The 15,307-nt window shown below is 43.5% G+C and overlaps 1 protein-coding gene across 4 annotated transcripts in view; it reads right to left on the reverse strand.

Moving 5' to 3' along the window:
- ARHGAP35 (Rho GTPase activating protein 35) overlaps window positions 1-15,307 on the reverse strand; it is a 129,622-nt gene that overhangs the window by 67,289 nt on the left and 47,026 nt on the right. For 3 of the 4 annotated variants that reach the window (XR_013352035.1, XM_077847535.1, XM_077847538.1), the window contains exon 2: window positions 10,972-14,848. Coding sequence is in view for 3 of the 4 variants with exons in the window: in XM_077847535.1 (XP_077703661.1) it covers window positions 10,972-14,655 (3,684 nt within the window). In the remaining variant the exon portion in view is untranslated. Of the gene's footprint in view, window positions 1-9,196; window positions 9,819-10,971; window positions 14,849-15,307 lie in introns of those variants that run through there. The other variant, XM_077847552.1, reaches the window with a different exon arrangement.

The raw sequence follows: 15,307 nt of genomic DNA on the forward strand, positions 1-15,307 counted from the left end.
ATGTCCTCCACAAAGCTTACCCTTGTCCCTGTCCTGCCTCTCATAAAACCAGCCATACAGCCTCTCAGGTTGCAGGGAGTGTCTGTTGCTATGTCTAGGCTCTGACCTAGACTTTTCACCAAAGAAATAAGGAAAAGGAAAGTAATAATTTATGATGCGTCTTTACATGAGATAATTTAACCAATCTAGACTCTCTTGCTGGCATCTTCTACTTACATGAAGTACAACATAAAGAATTTAAGGGGGATCCCTGGGTGGCGCAGCGGTTTGGCCCCTGCCTATGGCCCAGGGCGCGATCCTGGAGACCCAGGATCGAATCCCACGTTGGGCTCCCGGTGCATGGAGCCTGCTTCTGCCTCTGCCTATGTCTCTGCCTCTCTGTGTGTGTGTGTGTGTGTGTGTGTGTGACTATCATAAATAAATAAATTAATTAATTAATCAATTAATTAATTAATTAATTAAATTAAAAAAAGAATTTAAGGGTTGAAATCTTTTTTTTTAAGATTTTATTTATTCATGAGAGACACAGAGAGACAGAGAGGCAGGGACACAGGCAGAGGGAGAAACAGGCCCCACGCAGGGAGCCCAATGTGGGACTCGATCCCGGGTCTCCACAATCACACCCTGGGCTGAAGGCAGGCACCAAACCATTGAGCCACCCAGGGATCCCCTAAGGGTTGATATCTTAACAGACCTGTGTTTGAATCCTGACAGACAAGTCCTGTGACTCTGGGTAAGTGGCAACATTTCTGGGATGGCACCTCCTCACAAGGTGGTCTCAGTACCTAGCATACAGTAGCAATCCAGTGATTCCAGGAAAGAGAGGGGGGAGTGCTTCTGTTGTCACACATTGTTGCAACTGGATAATCATTGAGTCAAGCTATGCTCTCCCTTAAAAATGCCATATAGTTCAAATTATTAGCTACAGAATCTGAATATAGAAGGAAGCCCATCCGGGTTTCAGCGACATTCTTTTTATCAATTCTGCAGAATTTGCCTGTCAAAACTAACACAACAACAGCACTGTTCTTTGATAAAACTGATGCTCCTAAATAAAGTTTTAAGGAATTAAAAAATGGAACTTTAAGAGAAGCTGCAAGGAAGCAGCTTTTCTAATCACCATAAAGCCTTCTAACCATAGTTCTAATAAAGACATAATAAATTTTAATCTTATACTTCCTCCACCTTCTCAATGATGATGATGTGTGTTCTAACAACCTAAGTTAGCCAGAAAATTTACCCCTTCATCAACTGATGAGTACTATGCACTGGACCCTTGCTTAAGGTCTTCAGATATATTATTTCATTTCAGATTTACAATAGATCTGTGTGTGAACCCTATTTTACAGATGAAGAAGCTGAGTCCTAAAAACATTCAGTTACTTGCCCAGGTCAGTTCTGACTGCAAAACCTGTGCTCTTACTACTGTGATTCATTGCCTTCCTCTGAAAAGTTCCCAGGAGAGGCGGAATGAATAAATGGATAACGGTACAAATGATGAAGGGTATACTGACAACCTGGAGAATTTCTAAGGTAATGAAGACCCACTCATAAAATTACCAGGGATCTTTAAGCTGGAAAAAGAAAGAACAGAGCACTCTGACAATTAATTCAAATTGCTATAGGACTATCTCACGGAAAGAAAGATTATTTTATATGGTTCCAAAGGGTTATGTTGGGAGAGATGAGGAGAACACCGACAATTTCGGCCAATATAAAGAGGAAAAAAAAAAAAATCCCCAGCTGTTTAAAAAGGAAGAGACTGCTCTGTAAATATTCAAAGCGGAGACAGCAAACTATCCGCCATAGCCATTGTCAAGGAGTTTCTGTCACTTGATGGAAGGCTAAATTAGACAACTGCCCTTATCCCTTTCACCCCAAAGAATCCAAGATCTAGTTCAGTGCTTCAACTTGCAAGATGTGGGAATGAAAGTAAACTGTGGCAATAGCATCAATCTCCCTTGCTAAATGACATGGATTCTCTCTCTCAGATTTAAACAAACTCTGGGTTACCTAATGTCAAAACACCTCCCAATAAGTAACTCATTGGTCTGTAGAGTGTCACAAAATTGGGATAGGCATTCTTGCACAACTAATACTAAACTTTGCTAGTAAGGAAATCAGACTTTGTGGTGCATGCCAAGAAGTGGGCCAGATTGCTGATATAACAAGCAACACCTCAGGCACCTGAAGGGTTACTAGGCACATGTCAGATGGAAAAGCCACTCTGGTGAGTGGCCTGCCAGCTGTCTCAGTCTCCGGTCAGACATGGGTCGCTCATTATGGAGTCCCTGGGGCACTCAGAGCAGCAGGCCCTTGGAGAGGAGAAAGTAACACCACCCCAACATCAATCTTCTTTTGAGGGCACTCACATAGCAGGCTGAATTGAAAAAGGCATCTAGCCAGAGGAAACCAAACCCTGAGAATAATCCACACATCTGTGGCTCTAAGTTTAGAGTCTTACTGGGTTAAAAATGGAAAACAGTGATTAATTAGTAGTGGTCATGTGCAGGACACTGCTAGGTGCTCTGCACAATTATCTGAAACCTCACAACCACCTTCTAGGTAACGGTTATTAGCTAGCACCATTTCAAGGTGAGAAAACAGGCTCAGAGAGATTCACACCTAGCACTGGGAGAGCCAGGATCCAGACACTAGTGATCTGTGAACACTAAAGGGCCTCTTTTCCCTATGTGAACTCTATAATGTATATGTGCTGCCGAAGCAAGCACTGTGAACTCTATGATGAAATGCCATAACAGAAACAAAGCACTGGGTCAGTTTGAACCACCTTCATTTTGTCCTTTGGATAGATATATTCTTTGAATGAATACCATAATCCATTGTTCCTTACTTCAATTTCCTTAAAAACATGCCTGATTCTTAGTTTTGATAATAACAGGTGGCAAAGGAAACAAAGAAATGAACCAAAGTTTACACCAGTGTGTCACTGTAAAGAAAAGGTGACTGGAATTTGCCGCTGGCCCCTTGGCTTTTGAAACAAGGAAAAGAGAGCATCAAGGGAAACTCCCAACTTCGGTGGACTGGAAAAACACCTGTTACCTGCCTGTGGGGTGGTAAGCCCAGTCCATGGCCCCTCCAAGTCCAGGGGCAAGAAAAAGGTTAGAATGCCAGCCAAAGAATGAGAAGCATCCCAGAGCAGGACCCTTTTCATCAGGCTGCAAGATGATTGGGTTCTAAGGCCTGGCATGTAGCAGACACTCAATAAATTTCCTGAACAAAAACAATTTTCAGCAATGCAGAGGGCCAATACTTCTTTATATTCTTTCAAGTTTAGCTGAGATGAGGACTATCTCTGTATGTGCAGAGGCTTTTTCTTCTCCTAACATAGTGCTGCTCTTGGGAAGATGTGAGGAGGTGAGGCTCAGGAGGACCATTCATACTGACAGGACCATCCCAGACTCCCTTTTAAAAAAACAGCTGAGGTGATCAATTCCTTATATCACTTCGTGGCCATGAATAAAGAATAGTTATTTATTACACATACAACTATGTTATTATTGGACTCAGTTCCTAGAGAACAAGCATCTTAGCATTTTTTTTAGCATTTTTTTTTAACGAATTATGTCCAAACTCAAATAGCAAACTAGCAGCAGAACCAATATTGCAACCAAAGTCATCTCTCACCCTCAACAAACTTACACTCTAACTTGTAAGCGAAGAGATACATCCCTAGCAAACAAAGCCAATCTAGAGATGGGTAATAACTGAGCCACAAAGAAAAAGAGTCTCCCACAGCTTCAATGGAGAGGTCAGCTATTCTTTCCAGATGAAGAACATTTTATCTTTTGTGGGAAGAGCAGGTACTTATTTGGTGACCCTGGGCTGACAACCTTAAAATATCCTCTCCTGGTCTCTATAAAATACCCTTAATACATATAAAATTACTTATCCAGATTTTAGAGTTAGAAAATATGATCACTACAGTTGTACCACCTAGCACAGTCTTTTATTTATTAAAAATATTTTATTTATTCATGAAAGAGAGAAAGAGAGAGAGAGAGAGAGAGAGAGAAGCAGAGACACGGGCAGGGGGAGAAGCAGGCTCCACTCCATGCAGGGAGCCTAATGTGGGACTCGATCCCAGGCCTCCAGGACCACACCCTGGGCCGAAGGCAGTGCTAAACCGCTAAGCCACCGGGCTGTCCTAACACAATCTTTTAAATGCATGGTAACCCATCTAATAAAGGAAATAAACAGAACTCAGGCTATTGGATTCCTCTCCTATCTCCCCCAAAAGGACGAATGTCATATACTGAATATAGTCTAGAACAGGAACAGTGTCCTCTGAATGAGGACAATTCTCTCTCTCTAGAGTAATTCTTAGCAGCGCCCCAGAGAGTCAGTCACACACACACACACACACACACACACACACGGTTCGTCATATTGTGTAGTGGGAGACCCTGGACTAAATATAACTGGTAGGATTTTTAGGAAAACCAAAAGATCCATACAGTACATTACTATAGGTTTCTCCCAAAGCACCTTCTTGCATTCTATATTCAACATTACAGCTCTCTGATTAGCAACGATTGTCTCATAATTTCCAACAGAGCTTCAAAACAACCTTTTCAATCAAGTTCTTCATTCATGCCCCAAATGTATTCTTGGTTAATTGGTGCTCCCCTTCTGGCTCTGAAAAAAAATTTAAGCCCAAGTTTAAGAGAAAACCTGAGTGGACTTGTTCTCACTGTCAAAGTCTATGAAAGCACAAATGCTTATTAGACTCGGTCTCCTTTACACTGGCAGTCAGTATATGTATTATGACTGGGTCATCCTGGAGCATCTTTATTTAGGGATTGAACAGGAAATAGCATAAAGTCTTGGCCTTCCCAGCATCCCTAATCCTCTGCCATGATATGGGAAAAGAAAGATATGTCATCTCCTCACAGGCCCCAAATAAAGTAAGACCACAGCTTTTTGCTCTTGAAAGGTATGAAGCCTGGCAAATCTGGGTCAATCTCTGCCACTATCTCAAAATGAACATGGGGGCTAGCTAGAAAGGAGGGTCCACTAGTTCTAGGAAAGTTTTTTACAAACGTCCTGCGTGATCCAACACTCACTCACTGGATTTGGATTTCCCAGAGTTATAGGTCAGTTTTTATCTGCTTGCCTCCTCTCAAATACTGAATAAAAATGCATTCAGAAGACCTTTTTCTATGGAAGCGGAGGTGATTCTTCACTCTGACTGAAATAATTTGGGTCCCTAGCAAGATATTTCAGTAGCACTAGGTGGTGGATGAGAACAAGTTGGTTCAATGATGATCAGAGCAATTCTCTGCTCTTTGAAAAATAGATATGGGTTGCCTATTGTAATTTTTTTTCTTTTTTTAAGAACAGGTGTGCTATAAGCTAGGGCCCATAGTTAAAGATAGTCTATTTTTGTCACCAAAAACACACTACAGCAGCTCTTTGGGCTTTAAATAAACTGAGAAAATGCGTGACACCAGTTCAAAACAATTTCTCAAAGTTCCAGTTGCTATTTCAGTGTCTCCATGCCTTTTTTGTCCTTTACTCAACTAGACTCTGAAGCCAGAAACAAACAGCACCAGGCTATTCTTAGGGGGTACTGGGGGAAATGGATTTTTTTAAAGATAATAATCACAGTCCTTTGTCTGTAAAACAAATTAACTAGATTGATTGAGTGGTCCAAATGTGTCCCTGGCTATTGAATATTACCATCTTTCTTGCAGGCTGGACTTTAAAAGCCCACTAGAAGTCGAAATCAGAAGAGCAGATTAAAAAATCTCCACTCCTCCATTTAGTAACTAACGTGGGCAGTGGCAACAGGACAATGCATGGTACTATACCTGGCAAGTAGTAAGTATTCAGTACATTTAGGGAAGTACAAGGCCCTTCCCATGGTATTCGCAGACCTCACTCTCTGCAGTAGCTCCTCTAGATTTCTTTCAAGTTTTTTCTTCCCTCATGCTCCAGGTTCCATACTGTTTTCTCAAGAGCTCTCCCCACAAAACCTCCATCTTCACTGCCTTTGTCCTCCTCACCCTGTAAGTCTCTATTCAAATACTATTTCCTTGGGGACCTTTCCCAGCTATCCTGGCTGAAGTTAAAACTCCTTGCTCTACAATGCCTTAGTACTCTGCACCTCCCCTCTGGCAGTATCCAAAATGGATGTCAACACATGTTTAAAATCCATCATCCTGGGGCACCTGGGGGGCTCAGTCCATTAACCATCTCCCTTTGGCTCATGTCATGATCTCAAAGTCCTGGGATCAAGTCCCTTGTTGGGCTCCCTGCTCAGAGGGGAGCCTGCTTCTCCCTCTCCCCTTCTGCTCCTCCCCCTGCTTGTGCTCGCTCTGTCAAATAAATAAATAAAACCTCTAAAATCCATCATCCCTACGGTGGTAAACTAGATAAACAAACACACACACACACACACACACACACACACACACGGTACTCAGCACAAAGCCAGGTAGGTGCACAAATGCTCTAAATGCCCATACCCGTGCAAAGAACGTTTCTTTCCAAAAATGGATGAATGAGCATATGCTTTTGGAGCAAAAGGACTTCTTTTTAAAAGATAACAATCGGGGGATCCCTGAGTGGCTCAGCGGTTTAGTGCCTGCTTTTGGCCCAGCGCGTGATCCTGGAGTCCCGGGATCCAGTCCTGCATCGGGCTCCCTGCATGGAGCCTGCTTTTCCCTCTGCCTGTGTCTCTGCCTCTCTCTCTGTGTGTCTCTCAAGAATAAATAAATAAAATATTTTAAATAAATAAATAAATAGGTAGATAAATAAATAAATACATACATACATACAATTATTTCAGGAATCAGAAAATCCAAGGTCAAGTAGGCACCCCTGCCCCATTTTTAAGGCCACGGTATTTATCTGGCCTTATAGCTCACTGAGTAGGACTAGCCTTTTCTGAAGCACACACTGAGAGTCTTTCCTGAGCAGATTACAAAGAGCTCATATTTCATACCATTCAGCTTGTCTGTCAAAATGCAACATCTCTCCCTAGGGAGCTAGCAGTCCAATTCCCCAGCTGGTTTTTATTCACACTAGAAACTTTAACTCCGTTCTAGGCCTCACAAAATGAGAGCTGTGTCCACACAAAGCCACAACAACCAGCCGATTCACTGAATCCAATGAAATAAGCCAATTCACTAGGGGGGGACACAAACTGTCAAACTGGTTACTTGGTGCCTTATAGACCAAACAATGCGTGATTGAATTGGTTTGCTTTTCAATAGGTTGTCTTGTCATGTGGTAGCTACAGTGAGTGAAAGATTTTCTTTATCATTCTGTTTTGTCTTTTTTTTTTTTAACACAAAGATAAGAGCACATCAGATAGATGGGTGAATAGCCAATAATGTCTTCTCTTTAAATCCATGGTCAAACACACTAAATTCAGCAACTCGAGTTTGCCCAAAAGGCACATTTTGTGGAGCAAGACTCCCCAGCTTGTTTTTTTGGTTTTAAAATAAGACCCTGCCGGTCCTGATCTCATCTTTGCAAACGCATGGTACTGAAAGACAGAGACCATGTGCAACACCAACTCTTTACAGACAAAGCATCTATTCATGGGCCCCACTGAAGTGCAATCGTAGATTTTCAATTTCATTCAGTTGAGTGCGGAAGGCTCCCACTATGAGGGTGGGTTGCTAAATGGTTCAGCTGGGAAAAGGACCCAGACTGACAGTAAGCTTTACAGTCTGCACTTTCATTAACAGAAATGAAAGCGATTCCCTCACTCCAGCTCCAATTTTACAGTAAAGAGCTAATCTAGCAAATCAGCCCAGGGAGACGGGCAATTTCTCTTTCTCCACATCACACTGGTACCCAGAGCATAGCTTTTGTTGTCGTTGTTAGGGCTGTTGCTAGGGTAAGTACTGAGAGCAGCTAAGTAATATACATAGTTAAAAACTTACACAAAAGGGAGGGACAATGTTGATCCCCCAAGCCCTCAGCTAGACCAGGCCAGCACTCTCCTCTCCTTCAATATGACATACACATTTTTCCTTCCCTCGGCCACTTCTTCAGTCCTACTTACTCTTTGAAGTGAATCATGTGCCCCCAGTCCCAGTGAGGGAGCAGAGGAGTTGGGATTTGACTTTAAGCGCCCCTCACCCTCGCCCATTCCCAGAACCTGAGCTGCTAATCATGCCACACACTACACTACCTTAAGTGCCCATGGCATGGGATTTCCATTCTGCCCAGACACAGCGCCCCCTGGGCGGACCAACTATTTTCAGCAGCTGTGCAGGCCTTGCTGCCTCAACTAGGAGCTATGGTCTGGGCAAGGATCTGTGCCATTTCCCCAGTGGTATCTGGCATGCAGGAGGCACTGTGTTTTCCATTACCAACTGGCTCCCCCCTCACTTCAAATAAATACTGTATTGCTTTGTCATGCCAATAAAAATCAAAGGCCAAATCCCCCACATAGAGGTTGGCTTGGCATTCTCTGCCCCATGGTATCTTGCTTTTCCAGTAAAACAAGTGTCAGTCTGCTTTCTTAAGGCAGCAATTTTAATAGGAGGTTTGCCTCAACAGAGAAGAGAATAAAAGGATCTGCTTATCTCTGCACTAGGATGATAAAACAGCTACATTCATTTTAAAGCACCATTTTCCAAGGCAGGAAGACAGTTTCACCTTTTACTCACACTTTCCAAAGGATACTACTGACTTACTTCTGGCACGCTATTGCTCTTGGGCCAGAGATCATTTTTATTTGACTTGCAGAGGTGTGGCCCACATAACTAACAGACAGGAAGTTGATCACTTCTTGCATGCTGACCCAGCAACCCAGTGTAAGGAAGTTCTAAGTTAGGAAGTGTCTCCTTAAAAACATGGACACCAGCTGTGTTCTGCTGAGCCTACCTTGTGTGTTCTTTAAAGCATGGCTTGTTTGGGAATGTGTTTTAAAAGCACTGTCTTCAACAAGTATTAAAAATGTAGCTAGAAGCCAGAAAATTAGTTATAATTCAATGTGCTATTATACCACCTTCCTAATTCCCAGGTGTGTGAACACCCCCACAAATTAAGACTGTCAGCATTTAGATAAGCTATTCTGGTAACAGTCTTCATCAGAGGTGGAGGAGGAAGAGAAGAAAGTCAAAATGTTCAAAATGTTTGGATTCCAGTATCGTTAAACAGGAGAGCTTTGAGGAAATACTAGGAGCCAGGTGAGGCTACTTTCTGACTTCCTAAGAACAGTTTTCTATGGGTCTGCCCATTACTAACCCTTCCAGAACAAAATATTGAAGGCAGATGAAGGAATCCAAGTGGAAAAACAAAACAAGAGAAAATCAAATGCCTATGATATTTACTAACATTCAATTCAGAGTGGGAGGGAAACAGAACACACAACGATACTGCCCTGGCCTTTCTGAAACTACACAGGTAAAAAATTCTGGAAGCTTCAGCCAACGGTGATTGGGGAGCACTCTGTATGTTATCAGGGAATGCAAAATGAATACATTTTCCTTGTGAGGGCCATGTTCTTCCATCTCCAAGGGCCCTCTTAAGCAGTAAGAGCTGCAGAACTAGCCTCCAGGTGATATTTTACAATAAATTGTCAACTCTTAAAACAGCTTGGACTCCAGATCCTTCTGATTTGGTATGTCTTGTAATAACACAAGCTTTTGGCAAGCTTTCTTCTTAAGTTCCCTGAAACATTTTCAGACAAGTCACTTTGTTCACTGCTGTTTCATGGTTGGGAGCAAAGGAAAAGCTTTCAATGCAGAGAAATCATTCTGTGTATCACAAGGCTGGTTGTGGGCTAGCATATAACGCAGTTCTGTTGTCAGGTCTCGCCAAGATGTCTTTCTCTGAAAAACAGAATATTTCCTTCTACTCGTGGGGGTGGGGGTGGGGGAGTTGAGAAATTCCTGTTCTATCTCAAAACCTAAGCCCAAGGGGACAGGGCACTCTACTCTGTACACTGCAATTCTACACAAGATAAAGATGTTTAATCTGCTGTTGCATTTGGGACCGTTTCCCCTACATCTGATGGCAGGCCTGACATTCATAATACATGAGGTTTACTTTCTCCCTATCCCTCTTCGGTCCCTAAATCAAATCTGAAGCCCTCACTGACAAGAGCAGCATTTCACTTAAAATAATGCAGTTGGAGGGCACTCCAATTTTACAAACAGGGAACAAGTATATTTTATTTTGTTTTATTTTTAGTGGGACAAGTGTATAGCTCGCAGTGGCAAGGTTCTTACTTTTCATTTATGTACTTAAGTCCCTTCACTGATTTGTGTGTGCAAATAAAATAATTATTCAATTTTTCCTAATCTAAAATGCAGCAACTTAGGGTGCCTGGGTGGCTCAGTGGGTTAGGCATCTCCCTTTGGCTCAGGTCATGATCCCAGAATCAAGCCCATGTTGGGCTCCCTGCTCAGTAGGGAGTCTGCTTCTTCCTCTCCCTCTGTCCACCCCTCTCCCCAGCTTGTGTGAATGAGTGCTCTCTCACTCTCAAATAAATAAATGAATAAAATCTTTAAAAAACAAAATAAGGGGAAGTAAAGGGAAGGTCAGTGAGGAGAAGTGTGGGGAAGCAGGAGCTTTTACAAGCTGTATAGATGAAATGTTTGTTTAGCAGTCAGAGACTGACATGCAATTTTAGATTCTGGTGTTTACGTAAAGGAAGAACAAGCATATAGTCACTGGCTTGGCAACTTGTCAGATACCGACAAGTTCTACACGATCTGCTCATTTTGGTAATTACCTAACTATTGTTTTAGACAAAGACAATTCAAACCCGGCTGTCTATCCAGGGTCCTTACTACCTGTAAGCTGCTAGTAGCAGCAATCTGAGACACTCCTTACTTTATGCTAAGTCAGAGAATAAATACACACACAGATCAATTTCTTTTTTACCAGAATAAGCTGTCCTTGAAAATCATCATCATCAATCAGCTCTCACCGAGAAACTGCGAGCCACTGCTCTGACTCATTCCTAAACTGGCTTCTTACCTTAGTGTTCCTCCTTAGACTGCGAAGAATATTCCTCCTCCTTGGATCTTCATCTGTCTCATAGGGAATGACAGCATTGTCCCCTTTATAACCTTGAGATGCCTGATCCTCCTCTTTTTTCCGGATGGGCCCCAGCTCATCATCACTCCCCACACTGAAGCTGGTTCTGTAACTGGCAAACCTCCCTAGCCGGCTGCATCTTGTCCTGTACAGCACTGGCTTGCTCACGATGGAGACCTTGCGGCCTCGCTCCAGAGAGCTGGTGTCCATTTCACTGTCAGAGCCATTGCCACTGCCGTTGGACTGGGCTTTGTTGATATTCCGAATGGTAATGATTTTGCCTTGGGTGCTGTCGTGGGGCACTGAGTATATGTTTTCTTCTTCATTCCTTGGCTTTACCACAGCATCCATGGGTTCAGCGTAATCAGAAGGATCGAACCCATCCGGAGGTAGCCAGGTGCTAGAAGACACAGACTTCCTCTGTCCATCTCTATGGCCTTGGTCTAAATAAGACAGATCCCCCTTTGTAATATCAAATTGGACAGGAGGCTTTGGTTTGACTGGTGGAGGTACTTTGTTGTTCAGTTTACTCTCAAAATTGCTCATGATGAAAGACAGCCCATCATTTCCCTCCAGTTCCATAGAGAGCTTAGAATGGTCTTTGGACAGAGAGGGCAGTGATGTGTCTTCTCGAAACAAGCTGTAAGAAGGGGGCTCGATATCCTCTTCTGAATCCTGCAGGTTTGAGTTGCAGAGTGGAGAGCCCGCTCGGGGGGAATTAAACACTTCTTCCGTGGTGCTACAGGCCTCGGCAGCATTATCGTACATATGAGTAGCCTCAATTATGTTCTTTTTATCCACCACATCTTTAAAAAATGGGTGGAAGATCTCAAGTTTATGCTGGGGTTGGCTACAGGGGATGCTTGTGAATCTTCCATCAATCTCTTGAGCAATCTCCTCCCCCTCACTCAGCTGTTCCCGACTTAAGTCATTGTCCAGGACATCTATAGCGCCGTCAGTGAGTGCAACCAGCTGAATGGGGATAATATCTTGCACTTCACAAAGAAAGGCACGTAACATAGCCAAGGAGGCCTTACGTTTGGCTGAATAAAAAACAATGTACCCATGGACCAACCGGCTTTTTCTGATACTAAATGAGGAATGGTACGAAAGAATAGACAGTTCAATGCGCTTCTTGTGGAGTCCGATTGGTAGTTCAAGTAAAACAGAGTTGTTGCTTCCACAATGGGAAGACTTACAGGTTTGGGACTGAAGGACAGGAAAGAGTATGTCATCTGCACTGAAAGGATCTCCACACATTAGACACATGACAATTCGCAGGTCAACATCAGCCAGATCTTTGATGCTCGCAGTAGAACTGACCAGGTTTAAGTTACGCTTGGAGTCCAGGAGTCCTTTCAAAACTTGACTGATTTGCTTTTCATTAATGTTGCGTCCATAACCGATGCCAGCAGAGGCAGGGTCAAGAAAGACACACTGCAGTTTGCTGGCAATCTGCTGACCTTGCTGTATTAAGCTATGCAGAGTCTCTCCACTGGTATCTCCTCTCTTGTTAACCAAGATTAACGTCAGGGGAAGATGGACTAAATGATTATCTCGCCTGCCAAGTGTGGACTCTCTACTCTTCTCTATACTCTCTACCACATAGGATAGAGATTCCTTTGAATTGTAAAGGCAGAGACAGCCATGGGGCTGAAACGTTGGTGTTTGGAAGGAGTTCACAGGAAGCCTGACATTCCCTTCTATTGGCCTCAGGGAAAGCTCATACATTTTACCATCTATCACATACTTGTCATCATTTGTACAGAGAGCTCGAATCTCATTAGCCAACTCACGTGCGAGGCCATCTTTGCCCAAGATAACCAAGTTGATCCTATCAATGTTGGGGTCAGAGAGTGAATTTTTCTGATTCCGGTCAGATGGCCGGATAAACCGAGAACTAATCAAGTGCTCAATCTTAGCATCCACACAAGCTGGGCAGCTAGGGCATGTCTCCTTTGTTGGGTGATACACAAAATGAATGTGTTTCAGGATAAGAGCATCACGCTCCGCTTGGAGCTTCTGTAATGCTTTAAATCGCTGTTCCTCCCCCAGAACATCTTGAATGACACCCATCTTCTCCTTGCTGGGCTTAGCATCCAGCTCCAGCTCATAAAACAATTCTGAATATTCCAAAAGCAGCTCCTGAAACTCTTCCTTTGCTTTGTCTATGATTTGCTTTTGGTGTTTGCCATAAATATCCATGTATACAGATTCTTCTAGCCACTGGTAGAAATCTTCATTCATAATAAAACTACGGGCCTCTTCCCAAGGCTTTCCAGGAGTTATGAAGGGAGAGGTCTCCAGGTTTTCTTTAAATGCCCTTCTCATCTCAGCTCTTTTCCTCTCATTCCGCAGCTTCTCTAAGTGGGCCTCGTATAGCTGCTCAGCAGGAACTGTATCCATCAAGTCAAAGGGAATCCGTTCATTCTCCATGTTGTCAATGTGGCTGGTGGCATCCCATGGTGTTTCTTCGAGCACAACAAACCACTTCAGGAATTCTGGCTTGGTCTCCAAGAGCTTTTTGGTTTTTATGCAGCTTAGGTGGTCTATTTCATCTAGATTGGGTATAAGAGCTTCAAAAGCTAACGGAAGGGCTGCCAGGTACAGCTTTCTCCTGCGCTCAATGTGCTCATGCTTCAGGCGGTGGATGTGCTGGAGAAAGAGCTTCTTGGCTTTCTGAGTCCCTTCCAGATAGACGTAGTCCTGGTACTCAGGAGAGGCCTGCATCTTTCGGCTGACACTCAGCCAGTTCTCATTGTGGTTCTTCACGATGCGACTCACCAGCCACTCATATTTGTCTTTTGCTGTAGCTATCTGCTGACTCTGCTGCTTGAGAGCCTCAAAATAAGGAATGATTTTTGTCTTTCCCCGACTTTTATCAATGAGTTGCACTAAGGTGCTGAAAGCCAAGTCCACATTTACATTGGATCTTGCTGAGGTCTCCACAACCTGGAGGTTCTTTTTGCTTAAGGCAAAAGTATGTGCATCTCTAATGTACCGCTCGACACCCTCATCACACTTAGTCAGGACCACCACTATGGGCTTTTTTGTTTTTGCAAGCTGATTGTAGAGATTGGACACAAACTTAAGCTGGTCATCAAAGTTCCTATTCATGCCCCTGCTAACGTCAATACCAAGAAGAAAACCATCAATCAGCAGCTTTCCATCTGGCATTTGTTTCTGCTCAAAGTCCTGCTCCAGCCCCAGCTGGTCAGTGCAAAAGTACATGAGTTTTTCAGCTGATGCGAGCTTGGTTGCAGCAGCTCTCTTAATATAGGGCTGCAGGGCCGTGCTTCGATGAGGTTGAAAAGTCTGATCATCAATGAACTCAGTCTGCTCCACAATGTGCATCTTACATTCCACACAATCCTCCAGGGAACGGCTAACTTCTCCCCAGTAGAGAAAGTGGTCATTATTGACCACTCGCCCACCAAAGTCACTGGTGCTAAGGACAGAGGTATGGTCCAAGTGAAACTCATCAGCACTCGGGCGCACGAAGCGGTTGCACAGACAAGACTTCCCAATGCCGCACTGGCCCTTCTCCTTCTCGGTCCCAGACAATCCCACCACACTGATGTTGTAGGTGGGAATGCGGACATCTTGCTTTCTTGCCATCATCATCGTCGACACATCCTGCCACAATCAGCCACTTCCAAGATCAGATTAGTGTTTTCCAGTGGACCTGATGGTTTCCCCACATCATCAGTGGGGGCCAGCTGCCCACGCAGCTAAGGTGTCAGGTCCCATAGTGTCTGTATACCAGTACGAGGTCAGTTTTCACCACGTCTCATCGCCAAATAGTAAACATTTCTTCCTAGATGGAGGGGAGAAAAAGAAAATCCATCAGCATTGTAATTTTGGAATCTAATTATAATCACTGAATACAGCAAAAACCAATTTTATTATTCAACAAATACTTAAGAGTAAGCATCAAATGTGCCAGGCCTTATGCTGAGTGAAGATATAAGAGTAAGATTGACATCTATGTGCCCTCAGGAGGTACAATACATCTAATGGAGGAAGATGTATAAGCAAGTGGTGTGCTAAGTGCTAGAACAAGGGTCTGAGGGCACCCTGGACAAGCAGCTGATTCCAGGGCTAGAGCAGAGTTGGTACAAGATGAGCCTGGAACATCCTGTAATGCAGGAAAGGAAAAAAGTGCTTGGAAAAAAATGATATGGCACCTCACAAAGACACAGGAGCCAGCTTGTAGGGGCTCCCACTGGACAAATCTGGCAGTTTGAGCACCAGGATAATTAAATACAGGAATGAA

The sequence above is a fragment of the Canis aureus genome, chromosome 1 (genome assembly GCF_053574225.1).
Source record: "Canis aureus isolate CA01 chromosome 1, VMU_Caureus_v.1.0, whole genome shotgun sequence".
Lineage (NCBI taxonomy): Eukaryota > Metazoa > Chordata > Mammalia > Carnivora > Canidae > Canis > Canis aureus.